The sequence below is a fragment of the Mangifera indica genome, chromosome 12 (genome assembly GCF_011075055.1).
Source record: "Mangifera indica cultivar Alphonso chromosome 12, CATAS_Mindica_2.1, whole genome shotgun sequence".
Classification (NCBI taxonomy): Eukaryota; Viridiplantae; Streptophyta; class Magnoliopsida; order Sapindales; family Anacardiaceae; genus Mangifera; species Mangifera indica.
In genome coordinates, this window is record NC_058148.1 from 3,384,934 (window position 1) to 3,406,005 (window position 21,072).

Consider the following 21,072-nt stretch of genomic DNA (forward strand, 5'->3'; position numbering starts at 1 on the left):
ACCCTAAATTGAAATTAATTCAATCCCTAATTTCAACAATCAAAATAAAACCTAACTAAATTTTCAACAAAACCATAGTTTCAAAATTGTTAATATTGATTTTAAAACTAAAATTTTAATTTTAATAACCTGTTACATTTACCTCTGATACCACATGCAAGATTATTTTACATAAACTAAACAAAATTGATTCAATCCACAAGATCATCACATAGACTATAAATTAACTAAATTGAAAACTTTAAGGTTATAGGAATACCTAATATGTCATATTTTGTGGATTCGTAAAGTTGTCAAAAATTATGTGCATTAGAGTGACTAGTTTTCCTCTACAAAATCTATGAATGATGACTTTCAACAAGTAAAATTGTAGTCTAATAGAAAGACCCCCCTTCCCCTTTTCCTCAAAGGCCTAAAAAACTTTAAGGTCCACATTGAACCATCTATCCAAATATAACCTTCAAATATATTGGATTTATCCTTATTGATCACTTAAGGTTATCATTAGATTATTCAATTATCTAGTTTTGTTAAATCAAATTATAATTAATGTTACATAGACCAAATAAATTTCCCACATTATACTGATAAATCCATCAAATATAGTATGCCAAATTTGGAAAAGGCAAAAAATTGTTTGGAAGCTTTATGGAGTAGCAACTGACGTAGGTAATTTTCTAAATTGAAAGAGAAGAAAGGTTGAGAAAAAAATTTACAACAATTTCAAGATTTCCAAAATTAAAATAAATTTATATCCTTTTAGTAATAGCTTTTTTTCTAATAAAGTCGTAATTTAGATCAAAAATTGGAATAAAAGGATTTCAAGAGATGAGAATTTATGGTTTTTTCTAACCTTTATGTTGAAGATATCATTTACTATTTTGTTTAATGTCTCAAAAAAAAACTGTTGATATTATTATGACCATTTGAAAATCTTGGATTTATTTGTTATTTTTCCAAACTACAATGAGGCAATTTTGATATTGTTATTATGACCACTTGCAATCAATTTTCACGTACTAGTTCTTTTAAAGCATAGGTTACTTTAGAGAGTTCAACACTAAAGTGCTTCATATGGGACTTTTAAGGTTTCGTTTTTCACTTACTGCACATTTCTAAGGTGGTAGATATGGTAGATCTAGTTATTACCATCCAAGGCCATAAGAAGAAATAAATGTCCAAGATATCGACCCTTTAAAAAAGTAGCATCAGTGCAAATAGATGATTGAAGATATCATTGAAATACACAAATGGAATAGCCCAATGCTATGAAAAAGTACTAAAAGCTATACTCCTCATCTGTTTGTATATATGTCATGATACCCAAATAACACGTTCTAAATTGCATCAATAATATGGTAAAAGCATAAATGATTTTTCTAGTGAGCCTCGCAATGACTGTATTGCCTAATTCTTTGCTCATCAAGCCTATGAATATGATATATTAATTTTATACCTATCAGCGAAGTTGATAATGATCTTATTAGGCTGATAAATACAATTAATTAATATGAACTTTGACTTCATTAATTGGCCCAAAGCTCGAGCCCCAATTTGCCTATGATCTAGCTTTATCTGATCTTTTGAGCATGTGAGTATGGGATTCATAGAACGAATGTAGAATATGTCACTGAGCTTTATTCTTCTTTCTAATAGATACCATTTGCATTTCTCATCAATACACTTAATCTTTCATATCTTTGGGTTTAACTTGGCCACTTTTTAATGGAATTCTTTTTCCAATACAAATTAAGTCACTACATCTTTCAAGTGTTTTTAATCCCTAAAAAATGTTACAAGTTTTTATAGCATTTCCTTCTCGCACTAATTTTACATCATTTGATGTTGTTAAAGGTTGTAGAGAGAAATTAGGTAGCCATTTAAATGGATTAGTAGGGACATTATCAAATAATTGTCCAACATAACATGAAGAGGATTTTCAAGCTGAAGATTGCTTATATCATAGTTAACAGGTGATGTATCCTCTAGGTTTGACTTATCAAAAGGAACGCCAGTCATCTTGTTTCCATTAAAGTCACCTCAATCTGGAACCTTCTTTTTGCTAAGGTAGGCACCTTAAAGCCAATTGATTAGAACTTGTAATTGTAATTTTACATTCATTAATTAATAAAGGATTAACTGTTATTCAATTCATATGTGTTCTTTTATATGATTATATGAATAACATGCCTTTAGAATAGTAGAATTATTATGAAGGGATCAGATGACTGATCATGAGAATCCTATGCATATGTTAAGTCATTATTCTAGAAATGTTCATAATCTTGACATTATAATGACTAAGGGCACATGTAATGGTGATGAGATTATCATATTGTTAAACAACCCTATCGAAAGGTGGTAAAAATTCTCATGTGTCAAAGCTATTTGCAAATAACTTGTTGCAACATAAGGGTGCACATTATAGTCGTATTTATCGAATTGACCCTAACAAAGGATATCCATATGGATGGTTACTCCAATATCTATGAAATAAATCCTCTGAATACCATAAGTACATATGATCCTATAACTTGAGGCCGCTAGACCGTCTTGTGTAAGGTAGTGTATGATTTGACTCTATTTAACATACTATCATGACGGGGTTATCATAAAGGTAGTGTACAACTATGTTGTGAGATATATAAAAGTTATGGTTGATCGATAAAGGATTCGTTACTCCTAAGCACAGAAAAAAGATATCTCACATCAAAATACTGAATGAAATTCATGACTACTTGACATTATGGCCACAGTGGGAAAATGTTATAGCCTAATCCATGTAAGTTATTAATGTGTATTAGTTATATCGAGGAACTATTGAGATAGACACAGTTTTATGTCTTAGTCTCGAGAGACATTGGTTGACGAAAGGATTAAATTATACGTAATTATAATGTTGTAAAACCTTAGAAAATGTTTGTTGACACTTTGTCGTCTAAGTGGTCATAACGCTTTGCTAGAAGCCAATCTTGGTTTATGTTTGAATTGAATCTGAATTCAAACACTACCGATTTGATGAAGAGCTTATGAGTCACACATTTATAGAGGTTAATACGAACCTTGAGGCAAGGATCGTTTGGTGATAATCCTAAGGTTAATATGAACCTTGCTAGAAGCCTAATTTATAGCCATAGTGGGAAAAGATTGTAGCCTAATCCATGTAAGTCATTAATGTGTATTAGTTTATATCAAGAAACTATTGAGATAGACATGGTTTTATGTCTTAGTCTTAAGAGACATTGGTTGACAAAAAGATTGAATTATACGTAACTATGATGTTGTAAAAGCTTGGGGTTTATGTAACTATCATCTAGGTGGTCATAACACTTTGCTAAAAGCCAATCTTGGTTTATGTTTGAATTCAATATAAATTCAAACACTATCGATTTGATGAAGAGCTTATGAGTCACACATATATAGAAGTTAATACGAACCTTGAGACAAGGATCGTTTAGTTATAATCCTAGTGTTTAGGGAGAGAGAGAGATTTTGATTGACCATGTTTTGACTAAGTTTGATTTGGTGTGTATAGTGCCATTTGGCATTATACAAAATTAAAATACATGGCACAACATGACAAGCACTGTCCAGCCATGCTATGCATGTGACATGCCAGGTGGCATAGTTTTATGTCCACTTGTGCATGGTATAAAGTGTGTCAGGTGGTACACAAGTGTATTACCTATGCACGCATATTGACGAAGATGGGTTTGGATGAAATTCCATAGGCACTCAGATTCCTGCACATAAATAAATAATAATCATAAACATGAATTAAAAAAGAGAAAAGGGAAAGATCTAAGAAAATAATATACATAGAGTTTCAAAAAAACCCTAGCTGTTTGGTTCTCTGAAAATTCTCTCTCCTGTGAATGCATTCCTATTCAGCACACAGAAGCTCTAGTAGTCTTCTTCTTGAATAGCCTCTCATGTTTATGCTCTACATGGATAGCAGGGCGTTACCTCAAAAGGGTTGGATAACATTTGTTTCTATGCCACATGAAGACTCAAATGAGCCATCAACACTGGTATAAACCCTAAAATATCCTATGGTTGTTTTGTATGTTCATATTAAATATGTTTTAAAACGGGTATCTTAGCTTGGGTTTTAGGATGGTTTGATTTTTATAAGTTTTTAATTTGGTTATGTTGTTCGTTATCAATGCACTAAAACTTTACAGTGATATTGGAGCCACCGTTTAGACATATTTTCATGAAAATAATACCTATTTGTTTTGATTATTTTACCTATTGTTGCATGTAATTGACTTAATCAAAACCCCAAATTGATAAAGATGGTTTACAATTATGTTGTTACAGGATTTGTAAAGTTTCATGAACAACATAAACATGTGTAAATTATTGAATTATTTTCTCTAATTGTTTTGTTTGACTTTATTATTTATGCAAGCTGAATTTAGGTTGAAAGTTGTTCTCGCCAGTGTGAATACGATTTATGTGCCATATTTTCTTACCCCGGTGAAAGCTTGTCAAGAATGGATTTTTTGGATTTCCCGTCATTGAAAAATCTAAAATACTAGCTTGAAAAATTGTCGTGAATGGAGGTGTCATCTATAGGGGATTTGTACCAAAGAAGGTGTCACAATTGGACCAATTTTCATCGAACCGTGACACTTCACTTGGTGTTTGACACCATAAGAGTGTCATGGCTAGACCATCTTCTAATTGGTCTAGTTGTGCCATGAAGACTTCCCACCTTAAAAAAAATTTTCACGACTCGACCAAATTAGGCTATTCTCCAATTTGGTCCAGTCGTGATGTGTCATGGTTGTGGCACCTAATATGTCACAATTGGATTAATTTTTACATTGGTATAAATGTGCCTCATCATAGCACCATGTGTCCACTTATGAGTGCATTATGTGTCACGACTAGACAATTTTTCACATTAGTCCAACTGTGCCCAAGTCGTGCACCCCTTCTAGAGTTTTGCTGAATTTTATAATCATAGCTAGATGCTTTGCTTACATACCCAAAAAAATTAAAAAATTACAATTTGGTCTTGTCTTGTAGAATTTGGGTTGAATTGAAATTTTTCTTTGACTTTAGGGCTGAATAATAATTTTGCAAAACTTGATAGGCCAGAATGAATTTTACATTTCCTTAAATAATAAGTAAAATTTAGTTTTAATTGGTTGTATATGTATTGATGTATGTATGCATGGTGTCTAGTACACAACCAAAGAACCAATGTGAATTTTTTTATTTATTTGATTCATTTTGGGTTATAATTCTCAAATAGAGTCTGTATGCTCTCACTTAATCCCTATTCTTTTTAATTTAGGTTTTTAATTTATTTTCTTAGAATCATGTAACGAGGAAACAAAGCTATGTAATTATTGAAGACTAGAGGCAAAGAACAAGCGCGAAGACCAAAAGACCAAGATTCACTTAAGTTGATCGATCAAACACTCTTACCTCGATGGACTTGACATTAGTTATGGTTGTGTGTTAGCACATTTATTTTTATGTTGTTGTATGTATGTGGATGGTTATATTTTACAAATATCGTCTAACATGTGGCTTTAATCTGATGAGACTAGTTAATCAAAACCTTCAAATTAAATATTAAGTCTAAGATTAAATTGGTGTCTTCCAATATGATGCGTATTAAACCCCTGTTCATTGGAAATTTGTTCGCTAAAGTAAAAGGTAAACTTCTACTAGACGAAAAATTAGGAGATGTCATATTAGGTCCGACTTAGCTAGTATACTTTGCTTACTCGCTAAAGCAAAAGTAGAGTACATTAAAGGCATGAGTAGGAAATGCATTTATCGATACAAAAAGATATGTAGTATCCACCATACTGATACCAAAAGTCTCATTTAAGGTCTCATGATTTGTTAGGAAAAAACCTAATTTGAGATCATGGACTTTTGTTGATTAATTTGAAATTTCACAATTCGATTAATTTGAACTTATTCGCCAAAGCGAAAGAAAAATTAATGCGATGAGGTCTCAGTCTACTAGAAAGTTCACTAGAACTTTCTGAGTACAATATTGAGAGCTATTAGCTAGAGGAAAATAGTGTGAGTGTTTTAATTAATTAAATTTGTAATTAAAATGAATATTAATTAAGAATCAAATTGCTAATTCCTTTTTCTATAAATTGTAATCAAATAATCACCATGTCAAACTAAACATATCGATTAATTCTTGAAAAAGAAAATAACCTTATTGGAAGTAACTTCACTAATTGGTATAGAAATTTTCAGATAATTCTATATTAAGAGAAGAGGTTTCACATCCTTGAGGAGTCGTTGCCCCGTGAGCTTTGTCCCAATGCTATCTAGGAGGAAAAAATATACTTTTAATAAGTATCTTGATGATTCCATGGAAGTTTAGTGTCTTATGCTGACTTCCATGTCATATGAACTTCAAAAACAACATAAGAAAACAGATGCTCCATCTATACTTGCACACCCTCAGATTTGTATGTTACTCGTATGAGGGTTGAATGATATGAGGTGTCAAAAGCACTGTTTGATTGCAAACTCTAAGAATGAGGACAAATTGACCCTCATGTGGTTAAAATGATTAGCTACATTAAGTGGTTGGTGAGCTTGGGCTTTATCATGAACAATTAATTAGCTTACTATTAACCTGGTGCTGAAATCTCTCCCTAAATCGTAGGCTAATTTCATTATAGACTTTAAACTGAACGAAAAGGAAAAAAACCCTTGAAGAGTTGTTATATATGCACATGTAGGCTAAATAAGAGGTATGCAAAGTAGCTTCAAATAATGTGCTTGTGGTTGAAGCCCATGCACTTAGATCCAAGACTAAGGGCAAAGGCAAAGACAAATTTAAGGCTCAGCCAAAACAAAAAGTGAAAAAGCAACCAAATACTATTACTTAGCCAAAAGATGGTTTAATGAAGGGAAATGTTATCTACTTCTATCATGGCAAAATTAGTTACTAGAGGAAACATTACAAGGTTTCCCTAGAGAACAAAAAGAAGAAGGCAGTTGAAGCCTCTATTTTAGGTATATTAGTCATTGAGATAAATTATTCTCTTTGTTCATCCTAGGTTGTAAACACAAGCTATGCATGGACTAAGGTAGAGTAAATTATTGTCAAAAGAGAGGTTGACCTACCTATTAGAAATAGAGCATGTATTGTTACATTAGCCATAGGTATTTATTATCTTAGGTTGTCCGTTAGGCTATTTTTAGAATTAGTTAATTGTTATTATGTTCTTTCTGTTTCTAAAAACTTAGTTCATGTATTTGTGTTAGACAAAGAAAGATATTTATTTTTTATTATTGGTGGTATTATAAGCATTAACTTGAATAACATTCTCTATGGAACAAATAAATTACATAATGGTTTATATATTCTAAGAACCAGATAATGAGATGCTCAATGTGCAAAATAATAAATTATTAAAATCAAGCAAATTGAATACCATATATCTGTAGCATTACAAGCTATGCTATATAGGAACAAACATATATCAAGACTTTTTGAACAGAAAGTCTTACAATCATTTGACTTCTAGTCTTATAATAAATGTAAATCATATCTATTGGATAAGCTGACCAAAGTACCATTCACTAGATACAGTAAAAAGGCAACTAAACTATTAGAGATCATTCATAGTGATGTGTGTGGGCCTATGATAGTGCATCGTAGATTTGGGGAAGCTTACTTTGACACATTTACTAATGACTTCAATAGATATGGCTATATGTTTTTTATAGAACACAAGTTTGAATACTTTGATAAATTCCAAGAATTCAAGAATGAGGTAGAGAAGCAACTTGGGAAATAAATTAAAATTTGTCGTAGTGACCGTAGAAGTGAATACTTGAGTGCTGAATTTAGAGGATATTTGAAAGAACATAGGATAATCTCTTAACTCACTCCTTCTAGTACACAATAACATAATAATGTATCTGAATGGAGGAACATGATCTTAATGAAAATAGTTAGGTTCATGATAAGTTTTACTGATCTACCTATGTCTTTTTAGGGTTATGTCCTAGAGATTGCTACTTACACTAAGTTGTGTCTCATCTAAATCTGTGGATAAAACTTCATACAAGTTGTGGACTGAGCAAAAGCCCAATCTAGATTACTTAAGGATTTGAGGTTATGAACCTTATGTCAAGAAATTGACTTCGAACAAATTAAATGCTAAGTCTAAAAAGTGTATCTTTGTGAAGTATCCAAAAGTAACTAAAGGATACTACTTCTACAACCCAAAGGAGCAAAAAGTCCTTATTGCTCAAACTAGAGTGTTCATTGAGAAGGAATTCATTCTCAAGAGAACTAGTGGGAGGAGGTTAGAACTCGATAAAGTTCTAATTTCATAAGATACCACAGATATTAGACAAGATTATGTGTCATCATAAATGGTTGATTATGATGAAAAAATTCATCTATCTTGAAAGGAACAACCATAGAGCACACAAGAGCTACATAGGTCTACACAAGTACATTATGAGCCAGAAAGATTTGGTTGTCTTATGACTCAACATGGCGACATGCTAGTTATCTCTCATGCGAACTTAGGACTTACGATAATGCTATCTCAAGTCTAAATTTTGATAAATGATTAGATGTTATGAAATCTGAATATATTTCATGTACCAAAACCAAGTATGGGCTTTGGTAGATGCACTTGAAAGAGTCAAACCTATTAAATGTAAATAGGTTTTCAAAAAGAAAATTAACATAAAAGGTAATGTGCATACCTATAAAGCAAAACTAGTTGCCAAACATTTCACACAAAAACATGGCATTGATTATGATGAAACATTTTCGCCAGTTATTATGTTTATGTTTATTAGGACTATGAAATCTTTCAGATGGATGTCAAAAGTGTTTTCCTAATCGGTAACCTTGTAGAGAACGTCTATATGGCATAACTCAATGGTTTTGTTCTTGCTGGGTAGACAAATAAAGTATGCAAGCTATAAAAGTTCATTTATAGGCTTAAATAGGCTTCCAAAAGCTAAAATATTCATTTTGATAAAGCTATACGAAAGTTCAATTTTATCAAAAATGAAGATGAGTCATGTATGTATAACAAGGTTAGTAGGAGTATAGTTACATTTCTAGTATTATATGTGATGACATCTTAATTATTAGAAATGATATACCGAACTTGAAATCAATAAAGGTTTGGTTATCCAAGTGTTTCTCCATGAAAGACTTAGGAGAAGCAACTTACATTCTTGGGATTGAAATTTACCGAGATAGAGAGCATAAACTATTTGGCCTAAGTTAAAGCGCGTACATAGATAAGGTGTTAAAGAGATTATTTATGAAGAAATCCAAAAAAAGATTTCTACCCATGTCCCATGGTGTATATCTTTTGAAAGAAATGTGTTTATCTTCATAATTTGAGAGAGATAATATGAGTAGGATCTTATATGCCTTGACTATAGATCAATCATGTATGAGAGTTAATATCTCATACACCTTGAGTATTTATAGTAGAGATCAATCTGATCCAAAAGAAAAATATTGGATAGTTATCAAGAACATCTTAAAGTACTCGAGAATAACTAAGGATGCATTCTTGGTTTATGGAAATGATTTTTAACTCACTGTTAGATGCTACAATGATATTAGTTTCCAAACTAATCAAGATGATTTTAAATCCTAATCAGGGTTTGTGTTTTATTTGGATGGTGGTACAATTAGCTAAAATAGCTCCAAGCAAGGTGTTGTGGTTGATTCTACAATAGAGTCCAAGTACATTACCTTTTCAAAAGTGACAAAAAAAGTTGTATGGATAAAAAACTTCATTAATAAACTTGGAGTGATTTCGAATATCATCAAGCCAATTAAGCTCCATTGTGACAACAATGGAGCGATTGCACAGGCAAAAGAACTGTAATCTCATCAGAGGTCTAAGCACATAGACATATATAATATCATTTAATCCAAAAGATTATTTAGTGTTGTGATATACAGATAGAAAGGATTAATACAGATGATAATTTGATTAACCCATTGACAAAGTCTTTGTCATAATAAAATGATGATAAACATGTAGCAAGATTGGACATTAGGTATATAACTAATTGACTATATTGCAAGTGGGAGATTGTTAGGGTAGGTGTCCTATAGTCAATTGATTTAACACTTGCAATTGTAATTTTACATTCATTAATTAATAAAGGATTAACTATTATTCAATTCATATGTGTTTATTTATATGATTGTATGAATAACATGCCTTTAGAATGGTAGAACTATGACAAAGAGATCAACTAACTGATCACGAGAACCTTATACATACTTTAAATAGTCATTCTAGAAATGTTTATAATCCCGACACTACAATAACCAAAGGCATATGTAATAGTTATGAGATTGTCATAGTATTAAACGACCTCATCAAAAAGTGGTGATAGTTCTCACGTGTCGAAGCTATTTATAGACAATTTGGTAGAATACATAAGTACATGTTATAGATATGTTCATTAGACCGATCCCACTAGAGGATATCTATATGAATGGTTGTTCTAGTGTCTATGAAATAAATCCTCTAAATATCATAGGTGTATGTGACCTATAACTTAAGGTCGTCAGACCATCTTGTGTAAGGATCAATATGATTTAACTTTATCCAACATACCGCCATAATTGAGGTATCATAAAGGTAGTGTACGCCCATATTGTGAGATACATAAGAGTTATGGTTTATTAATAAAATATTTATCACTCTTGAGTATAGGAGAAGATATCTTACATCAGAATACTGAATGATATTTATGAGTATTTAAATTTGTGGTCTCAATGAGATAAAGTTGTATCTGTGTAAGTCTTTAATATGTATCAGTTCATACTAAATAACTACTGAGATAGACATATTTCTATATCTCAACCTCGAGAGATATTGGATAAAGAAAAGATTGAACTGTATGTAACATGACGTTATAAAAGCTTTAACTAGCACTTTGTCACCCTAATGGCTATGATGTTTTGTTAAAAACCAATTTTGGTCTGTGTCTAAATTCGATTTGAATTCAAATACTATCGGTTTGAAAAAGATCTTATGGGTCACACATATATAAGGGTTAATGTGAACCCAGAGGCAAATATCATTTGTGATAATCCTAGTGTTTAGAGAGAGAGAGAGATTCTAATTGACTATGTTTTGACCAAGTTTGACTTGGTGTGTATAGTGCTATTTGGCATTATGCAAAATTAAAATACATGGCACGGTAGGACAAGACTTGTCCAACTGTGTAATGCATGTGACATGCTAGATGACACATTTTTGTGTCCATCTATACACGGTTTAAACTATGTCGAGTGGCACATAAGTGTACCACCTGTGCAGTTGTGTTGATGGAGATGGGTTTGGATGAAATTCCATAGACACTTAGATTCCAACACACATATAAATAATAGTCATAAGTGTGAGTTAAAAATGAGAAAAGGTAGATATCTAATAAAATAATACACATACAGTTTTAGAAAAACCCTAGCCATTGGGTTCTCTAAAAATTCTTTTTCCCATGAACGCATTCCTATCCAGCACATAAAAGCCCTAGCAGCCTTCTTTCTATATAACCTCCCATGTTCGTATTCTTTATAGATATCAAGGGGTTCCCTCAAAAGGGTTCCATACCATTCAATTTTTAAGCCACGTGAAAACTTGAAGCTATCAACACAGGTATAAACCCTAAAACATCATATGGTTTTTTTTGTATGTTCATGGTAAATATGTTTTAAAATGAGTTCCTTGGTCAGGGTTTTAGGATTGTTTGATTTTTATAAGTTTTTAATTTCACTGTGTTACCAGTTATTAACGCCCTAAAACCCTACACTCTTCATCTCCACGAACCCATTCTACAGCAATATAAGATGCATCATTATGAGAATCAATCAAGTCTTCCCATTGAATTCCTTTTTCAATTCACCATCATCGTTGTCATATATTTCTTCTTCTCCTTATGCATTGATGGCGATACATGTAACAAAAATTAGAATACATTGCTAGAAGTTTTTTGACATGTCAATATGACCCTTGACATCTTTATCATTTTTTATTTTTACAGGGGAGTCTAACTCGATACATTTTGGTTTCATGTTTAGCTAAACGTTGTTTCAAATCAAATCGATATTACAAGTTTCACTCTACAACTGGATAAATCCCTTAAGTGTTATTCTGGATGGAATTTTAACCACTATTTTGTAACCTCTAATGTATTCAATTATATTTTGATCACGTTAAATTTATTCTCCACCAAAATGAACAACGATAGGAAAAAAAAACATTTATCAAAAAAATCTACACTAAAATTTACCAATATAATCAACTTTTAACAATATCAATTATTCCCTCTATTTTTCTACTATTTCATTTAACTCCTTCATATATTATCAACTATCAAAATACCCCTTCTAATTTTCCTACATCTTATTAACACCCTTCTACATTTTAATTAAAACCCCCGAATATTGTTTGATATCAAAATATCCCCTTCATATATTGTTTAATATCAAAATACCTATATATTTTTCTTACAACCCTCTCATTTATTATCAAAAATCAAAATATCTTTTATATTTTCCTAACATATATGAACTTAATATTCTTATACTATCTAAATACCCCTTCAATTTTGGCATATTTTATTTAACACCATCATATTTTATCTAATTTCAAAATGCTCCTTATATTTTTCTTACATTTTTTTAACCTCCGTAGATATTATCAAAAATTAAAATATACCCTATATTTTCCTAACACATACGAACTTGATATTTTTATAATATCAAAATACCCTCTTAATTTTGATTTATTTAATTTAGCACCCTAATATTTTGGTGAATTTTAAATATTCGTATATTTATTTGACATTTCATTTGACACTCTCATACATCGTCAAATATCAAAATATCCTTATATTTTTTTAACATTTTTCATTTAACAACTTCATACATTATTTAATATCAAAAGGTCTTCTATATTTTTCTAATTTTAACCCCCTTATATATTATCAAATCCAAATACCCCCTATATCATTATATAAATAAAATATACAAACTTGATTTAAAAAATAAATTAAGTTTAGGATTAAAATTCATATAATTATTTTGTTATCATGGATCAACTTTTTTACTCGAATTTAGAAGCACGAATTTTCTTCCTTCCTTCCTTTCGAACCTATAATATCAGATACTGTGTGAAAAATAAAAATTTGAATAGTTTGAAAAAGGTATGAGAGTAAGAGTTTATATAGAAATTGGTAAACAGTATTATTGGCATTTTTAAAAAGAAAATTAGGGTATTTTTGTTTAAACACTTGAAAATTAGGCATTTTTACTTAACCTAATGTGGTGGAGAGAAGGCATTTAATTTAAGGCCAAAAGACTTGTTCTCACTCACCTGCAGTCAAGTGTAATCACAAACTCAAATTTTCTAATTTTTTAAAATTTAAATTTTTAACTAAGATTATTAATTAAAATTAAGAATAAAATTATTATTTAATAATAAAATTTAAAAAATTAAAATTTTATTATATTATATTTTTATTATTGATGAAAAATTTTAACAAAATTTAAATAGTGAATAAGTATTTAAATATCTAAAAATTAAAATATATGAATTGAGAGTACTCCTAACCCAGGTGAGAAAATCCTTTGGCCTTAAATTAATTACCCGTTTGCTCCCTTCCCTATGCAACTATTGTTTCGAGGAAGAAGCCATGATATATGTGCCCATGTGACTGAAGTTATTTTACTGTTGCAAAACGTTTGCAAAAGAATATTTTATTCTTCCGATTTCCTATAATAAATAACAAATTAATTTCCATTAAGTAGTAGTTAAAGTTAATTCATCAACACTCACTGTAGAATCAGATTCGATGGCAACTTAATTTTAACGTGTATCGTAAAATGTAAGTATTTAATTAATGAAATATTACAGTAAACATTAAAAAATTAAATAAAAGTATTTTTAAAATAAAAAATATAATTTATTTAAAAAAATAAAAAATATAAATTACTATCAAAAAAAAAGTTTAGGAAAAAATGACTATTTATTTTAATTAATATCTTATAATATTTTTATTTAAAAATAAAAAAAATAGACAATCTTGTTTAATAAGGGCAAAATAAACAATCAATTTAATCCACCTTAAATTAACTTCACATTTAATCCCTCCCCTGTACAACTATTATTTCGAGGAAGAAGCCTTGTTATATGTACCCACGTGACTACAGTTACTTTAGTAGTGCAAATTAATTTCCATTAAGCAGTAGTTAAAGTTAATTCATCATCACTCACTGTAGAACCAGATTCAATGGCAACTCCTTTCCCCTCACCCATCTCTCCTTCACGAACCCGCATAGGCTGGATCGGCATAGGTCTCATGGGCTCAGCCATGGCTTCACGCCTCCTTTCCTTTGGCTACTCCCTCTCCATTTACGCTCGCAACCCTTCAAAAGCCATTCAACTCCAATCCAAAGGTGCCCATCTCGTTGACTCTCCACAAGACCTCGCTAAAGTCAGCGACATCGTTTTCACCATAATCGGCGGCCCACCTGATGTCCGCTCCATCATTCTCGGCCCACAAGGTGTCCTCTCAGGCTTAAATCCGGGCAGCGTCATCGTTGACATGACAAGCAGCCATCCTGGGCTCGCCCGCGAGATCTTTAAATCAGCCCGTGAAAAAGATTGTTGGAGCGTCGATGCGCCCGTCTCAGGCGCTGATGTGGGCGCGAGAGAAGGCAGATTAGCTATACTAGCTGGCGGCGACAGTGGAGTTATCGAATGGCTTTCGCCATTATTCCAAATAATGGGGAGACACACGTACGTGGGCGAAGCCGGCTGCGGCCAAAGCTGCAAGATAGGGAACCAAATAGTGGGAAGCGCGAATCTTGTTGGATTGATTGAGGCATTAACGTTTGCAGAGCGGGCAGGGTTGGATCTGAAGAAAGTTTTGGAGGGAATGAGGGGAGGGGCGGCAGGGAATATGATAATGGAGTTATTTGGGGAGAAACTGATAGAGAGAGACTTCAGGCCAGGGGGATTCGCGGAGTATTTGGTGAAGGATTTGGGAATGTGGTCGAATTGTACGGAGGAGAGTGAAGCAGAGAGTGTGGCGGCGTTGCCTGGAGCTTCATTGTGCAAGCAGTTCTTTTGTGGGATGATTGCCAACGGTGATCGGAAGCTTGGACTTCAGGGAGTGATCACTGTCATAGAGAGAATAAATGGCATTCAAAAGTAACGTGCCGAAAATTGTGTATTTGTGATTTATCTTGATTTTAAAGCTTTTGAATTATTGGCCTAGTTAGTAAACAGGAATATTATTTATATTTCTATATTATTCTAATATTAAACACGTTTAAAATAATTTTTTAACTTAAAAATAATTAAACACGTATTTTATATCATTCTCGTATTAAATATAAATTATATATTATATTTTATGTTTACAATATTTTTTAATTTTCAACTAAATTTAAAATATAAAATTATTTCTTTCTATTTTCAATTATTTACGAAAATGTTACTACCATTTTAAGAAAATTCAACAAATGGACTTATGAATTATGATTTGAATTATAGTTATGATAAATTTTATTGCTACACACATTGAGGATGATTTTATTTAGCTTTGATTATGATGCTTAGGGTGCAATTTATGTTTGGATATTATTATTATTTTTTAGACCATTCAGTTTAAGTAGGTATTTGATTATATGTGCAAGATGAGTCATTATTGAATGAATTTTATTTGCATATGATTGTGAATTAGTAGTACTTTACCTTGATGATGGATAGGACTTTTCAAGCTGGAGTATTACATCTCATATCCCTTTCTGGCAATGAGACTACTAATCTTCGTATGATTTGGCCCTTCTACACCATCAAGTCTAACTAGGAGAAATCTCTCATTGGCTTAGTCACCGTTCTCGGCACAAACTTTGAACGCATAAGCAAATTCAAGATTGAAACCTTTAAGTTCACCGTAAACATTGGCATCAATTTAACAATGTTTGATTCCATTGATAAACTGGACAAGATCCACAAGTGGCATCTAACATGTCACTTGTTATTTTTAATCAAAGCAGATCATAACAAATCAAGCAACCATTGGGTTCAAAATTCGATACAGTTCCCACGGAAGTATCACCTTTGCTTCAAACTACCAAATCTCAAAACCTTAGTGTACTCGTGGTGAAGTAAGGTAGTATAAGATTAATGATAGACCTTACGGATCATTTCTTATGCTTTACGAGCACACTTAGTGAAACACCTCATGTGCAGGCCTCTCTCTCACAAAGGATTGAATAAGAATTGCAATTCCAAGGTGCTTGGGTGGACATGTAATTTAAAGGATGTTATTTTGAAGGATTATCAACAGCCGGAACTTCAAGTGAATGATTGGCAGGCTAAACAAATTCACCAGTAAGATAAACCAATTGAACTTGAGCTAGCCTATAAAAATAGAGTTCCAACACCAGTTTAATAAGTATGTTGGCTGATTACGAATATATACAACAACTTTTTCTTTTGCTCAAGGTGTTAACCTAAGTGAAAACAAACAAAAAATTTGTAATTTGTAAACATTTAAAAACAAAAAATAATCATAAGTATATAAGTAACCAGTTACTTGAAATATTTCATCTATTATAAAACTATTTCTGTAAGGTCTCTTAATAGATTCTACAAAGGTGTTAATTGACAAAACATGAGTGTTCCCTACCAAGGCATTGAGTGTTCCTCACCAAGGCAAAATTAACACGAATATCTTTGTTTTTGATGATCTTAGTCATCATTATATTGTACCAGAGATCAATGAAATGAGCACAAGCCTGTCTATGGTACCAAACATTAGTCAAATAGCTAGCTACCCCTAGATAAACCTTGTAAATAACATCATCAAAATTGGAGACATAATATCCTTCACAGCTTTTCAAAATAATCCTTCAATGACCTTTGTCTTTTTATATCAAACACATATGTTGGCTTTAAGTTGTTGGTTACAACAACCATGGCATGCATTAGGAAAAATGTTGGAAATGGCAATGTTGATGACATGGTGACAATTAGCAATAATAGCCAAGGCAAGAAGATCATAAATGCACCCATGTAACCCCTTCATGAACAATGTTCATGTCTTTATATCTTCCTTTCCACCAATATCAAGCGCCACCAGATAAATTTGATTGTTACTATCTTGCCTTACAATTATAAAAAGTGTCAAGTGGCACCTACCTTTCAAACATACACCATCAATGTCATGCAACAATACTTTTGAAACACTCTTATTGAGCACCTTAAAGGTATAAATAAATACTTAAACAAATCAAAATCGTTTGTCTAAATATGTGTCATTATGCCTTGGTTATGTAACGCAAAGTTGTAACAATACGCGAATAAAAACATAAAAAACTCTTCCAATAAACCTCTTAGTGAATTAAAGTCTAATTCTTGACATTTCAGGCATGTGTGTATAAAATATCAATCCTAAACCTCTTTGCTATGTTAGATATGATTTCTTTTGAATTATAAATTCAATCAACCATGACAAATATTGATTTCAAAATTTTTTCAGTGCCCATGGACCGACCTATCTATGATATAACAATATTTGATTCAAGGACAAATGTGATAATTATCTAAATCACTCTGCTTGAAAAAATCACATCCATAAACCTTTATTGCCCATGCTAGCCAACAACATTGTTTATGTAAATATTTAATATCTAATGAGATTTTCATAATCATTATTAATGCATGTCAATTGTCTTCTCAAAGATTTATTTGCAGCACACATGCATTTATACTCATCCATTAAAGAATCAAATGCTTCTTGCAATTCATAGAAAGAGTAAGAGTTAGAGTTATTACTCTCTTCCTCCGATTCGCTCATTGCCATGAAGCATAGATTGACTCTTTTATGCTTTGACTCATTTTCATCATTTGAATTATCACTTCCACTCAAAGTGGCTGCAAACACTTTCTTTTTGAGTTTTTTCACCTTCTTTCTCTTCATGAGTTTAGGACATTTTTGTCAGATGTGATCGAGCCTCTTGTACTCATAGCATATAATTTCATCATCACTATCCTCCTTGTATTTTGTTTCAGAGAAGTTTTTGCCTTTGTTTCTTGAAAGGAACTTATTGAATTTCCTTACAAGAATACTAATATCTTCCTCATTTGTTGAAGAATCATCACCATCATTTTCTACTCTTAAAGCAATATTCTTCTTATGCTCACTCTCCTCCTCCTTGGGCTTTCTTTTCAACTCAAATGTTAACAGGCTTTTAATAAGCTCATTCATGCCCATTTTGCTTAGATCTTTTGATTCTTCGATGGCGATCACCTTCATGCTCCATGATTTTGATAATGATCGAAGTATCTTCTTTACAAGCTTAGTGGTCTCATTCTTTTTTCCAAGTCCTCTAAGATCATTTACCAAGTTTGAGAACTTTTTGTACATATTGGTTACATTCTCTTTCAACGTCATTTTGAACAATTCATACTCTCAGAAAAGAAGCTCAATTTTGGACTTCTTCACTTAATTTGTGCCTTCATATGTGGTTTGAAGGATAGTCCATACCTCTTGGGTTGAATCACATGAGGAAACACGATTAAATTTGGTCAAGTCTAATGTACAAAATAATATATTCATATCCCTTGCATTTAGATTCATCAATTTTTCATCTTCCTCATTAAAATCCTCTTCATTCTTAGGCAAATTTGTTATAGGATCTGTAGGCACAAAGTTACCATTTTCAATAATTTTTCATTACTTATAATCTACCAATTGAATGTGAAGTTTCATCCTAATTTTCCATCGAGTGTAGTTTAACCCACAAAACAATGATGGTCTTGTAATACTATGTCCTTCACCAAAAACAGGGGTAGATGTACTAGTCATTCTAAATTCAATTGTAAACTCTAAAATTCATTGAAATTTATAAATTTAAAGTCCAAACTCTGATACCAATTGAAAGGTCTCAAATGACTAATAATCTTAGAGGTGGGGTGAATAAGATTATCTAAAATTTTTAACTAAATCAAAACTTTTGAACAAATTATAAACAAGATCAACCAAACATATAAACATAAAATCTTTCAAACAAATATTTAATTAAAATTAATCACTTAAGCAATCTTAAAAAGGGTAATCAAACAAAATCAATATTCAACAAGATTATCACAACACACATATATAGAACTTAAGGTAAAGAGAAAAAGATAGAAATGCTCAATAATTTATAGTGGTTCAGAGTTTTCTCTTCAAAGCCTTCGACGTCTACTTCTTCAAGTAACCTGCTTGAAGTTTCACTCGTAAAAATATCATCTATTTACAATAGTTCTTCAAGATTTTACCCATGTACACTAGTTCTTTGGGATTACTCCCATCACAATAGTTTATCCGGTATTTCGCCCAAGTGTTTGAATATAAAAAATAATATTTGTGAATGTCTTTATAAGGCTAATACAAGAAAATAAGCACAAATGTATCTCTCAAGAATTTTGAGTTATGCGCTTTTGTGAGAAATTAGAAAAGAAATAAGTTTAAGCTTTTTATATTATATTCTCTAACCATTTCTCCATCAAAGAGTCTTCAATTTATAGTTTTGGATGGTTGGAATGGCTCAAATGACCGTTGGTTAGGATAATGTATCCGTTGAGCTTTGATAATGATGTTTTGGCCTTGAAAACACAACGGGACGGGCATCCTATTTTGAGGGATAGACATCCTCTTACACATTTTGACTTTGATGGCTTTGAAATTGTCGTCCAATGGTCGAATTCTTAAAATATGCCACTCTAGGGACAAACGTCCTTTTTTGCACCTTCAGAATTCAATTCTCGAAGCTTCAGATAGGAAGGGACTAGTAGGAGACAACCAGAGGAATGGGCCTCCCAAGCATGAGAATGAAGAGACAAAATCTTATGTCAAAACAAATCAATATAGTTAATAACTTATAAAATAAATCAATAAAAAATTTGTTGTTCAAACTTATATAGCAATGCTATTTTGTCACACACATACAATGATATTTCATTAATGGCCAAAAGACTTATTCCCACCCACCCAAGGTTTAGTGTAAATTCAAACTCACACTTATTAACTTTTGAAAATTCAAATTTGTTAAATTTTATAATTATTGTTAGAGATAAAATTGTCATTTAGAAATTTTATTTAAATTTATATTTTAAGATCACTCTTAAATTTTGAAATTTGTATCTATACCCTCTAACCTTATATTTCCAAGTTTATCGATTGACTTTCCCATTTCTCCCAAGTTTAGGGTTGTAAACTCTTATCTTTTTCCTATATACAATCTCTCCTTCAACTTTCTAGAAAATTTTAATTTCACGCATTCTTTCTCTCTTAGTTTCTAGTTCTTCTCTTTGTTGGCTATTCGTCATCTCTGACCATTTGCTCTCTCTCTCCTATTCACTCTCCCTTCACTTTCCAACCAAGACAAAATTGTCTTCGTCTTGAAAGAAGACGATTTGTTCTTATTTAAGACAAAGATGGTTGCAGAGCAAAGAGAGAGTGACCGAGAGGGAGAGAGCCAATGGTCGTAGATGGAGAAGAATTGGAAACTAAGAGAAAGAGAGAAGAGATAAAACTGAAATTTTTTAAAAAGCTGGGAACGGTCATTGTTGGATTTTATAATTTGATTCTTATTTGGGTTTTATTTGTACAATAATGTTGCCTTATTTACTGTAGGTGTGATAATAATTTCATTGACCAAGTGAATGAGTGTTGGAGAGGGAAAGAAGAAGTTGATTTAGATTTTTAACCGCAATAAAGTAAATAAAATTAATTAGTTTACAAATTCAAACAAAAACTTGGCTACATTGAAAAAGAAATTTAATATTAATAAAAATATCCAATAATAACACTAAAATTCATTACTTATCAATTGGATTGACAATATGACAATATCCATTAACCACTTACAATTACAATAAAACTATATACAAAATAATGAATATAAATTTATGCACAAATAATAATATATTATTATATGATTGAGTTATTTTAAATTAGTGATAAAACAATATTGTAGCATGTTTTATGCTCATTATTTATGCAAAT

At 31.5% G+C, this 21,072-nt stretch overlaps 1 protein-coding gene across 1 annotated transcript; it reads left to right on the forward strand.

The window, feature by feature from the left end:
- Positions 1–14,232: 14,232 nt before the first annotated feature.
- Positions 14,233–15,296, forward strand: LOC123192676 (probable 3-hydroxyisobutyrate dehydrogenase-like 3, mitochondrial). Its single transcript, XM_044605310.1, has one exon. It carries the CDS (start codon positions 14,299–14,301, stop codon positions 15,223–15,225), a length of 927 nt encoding a protein of 308 aa, XP_044461245.1. The 5' UTR covers positions 14,233–14,298; the 3' UTR covers positions 15,226–15,296.
- The last annotated feature ends 5,776 nt before the right edge of the window (positions 15,297–21,072 follow it).

Excerpts from the sequence above, each read along its gene's own strand:
- LOC123192676 (XM_044605310.1), top strand. The coding sequence starts at position 14,299 with ATGGCAACTCCTTTCCCCTCACCCATCTCTCCTTCACGAACCCGCATA.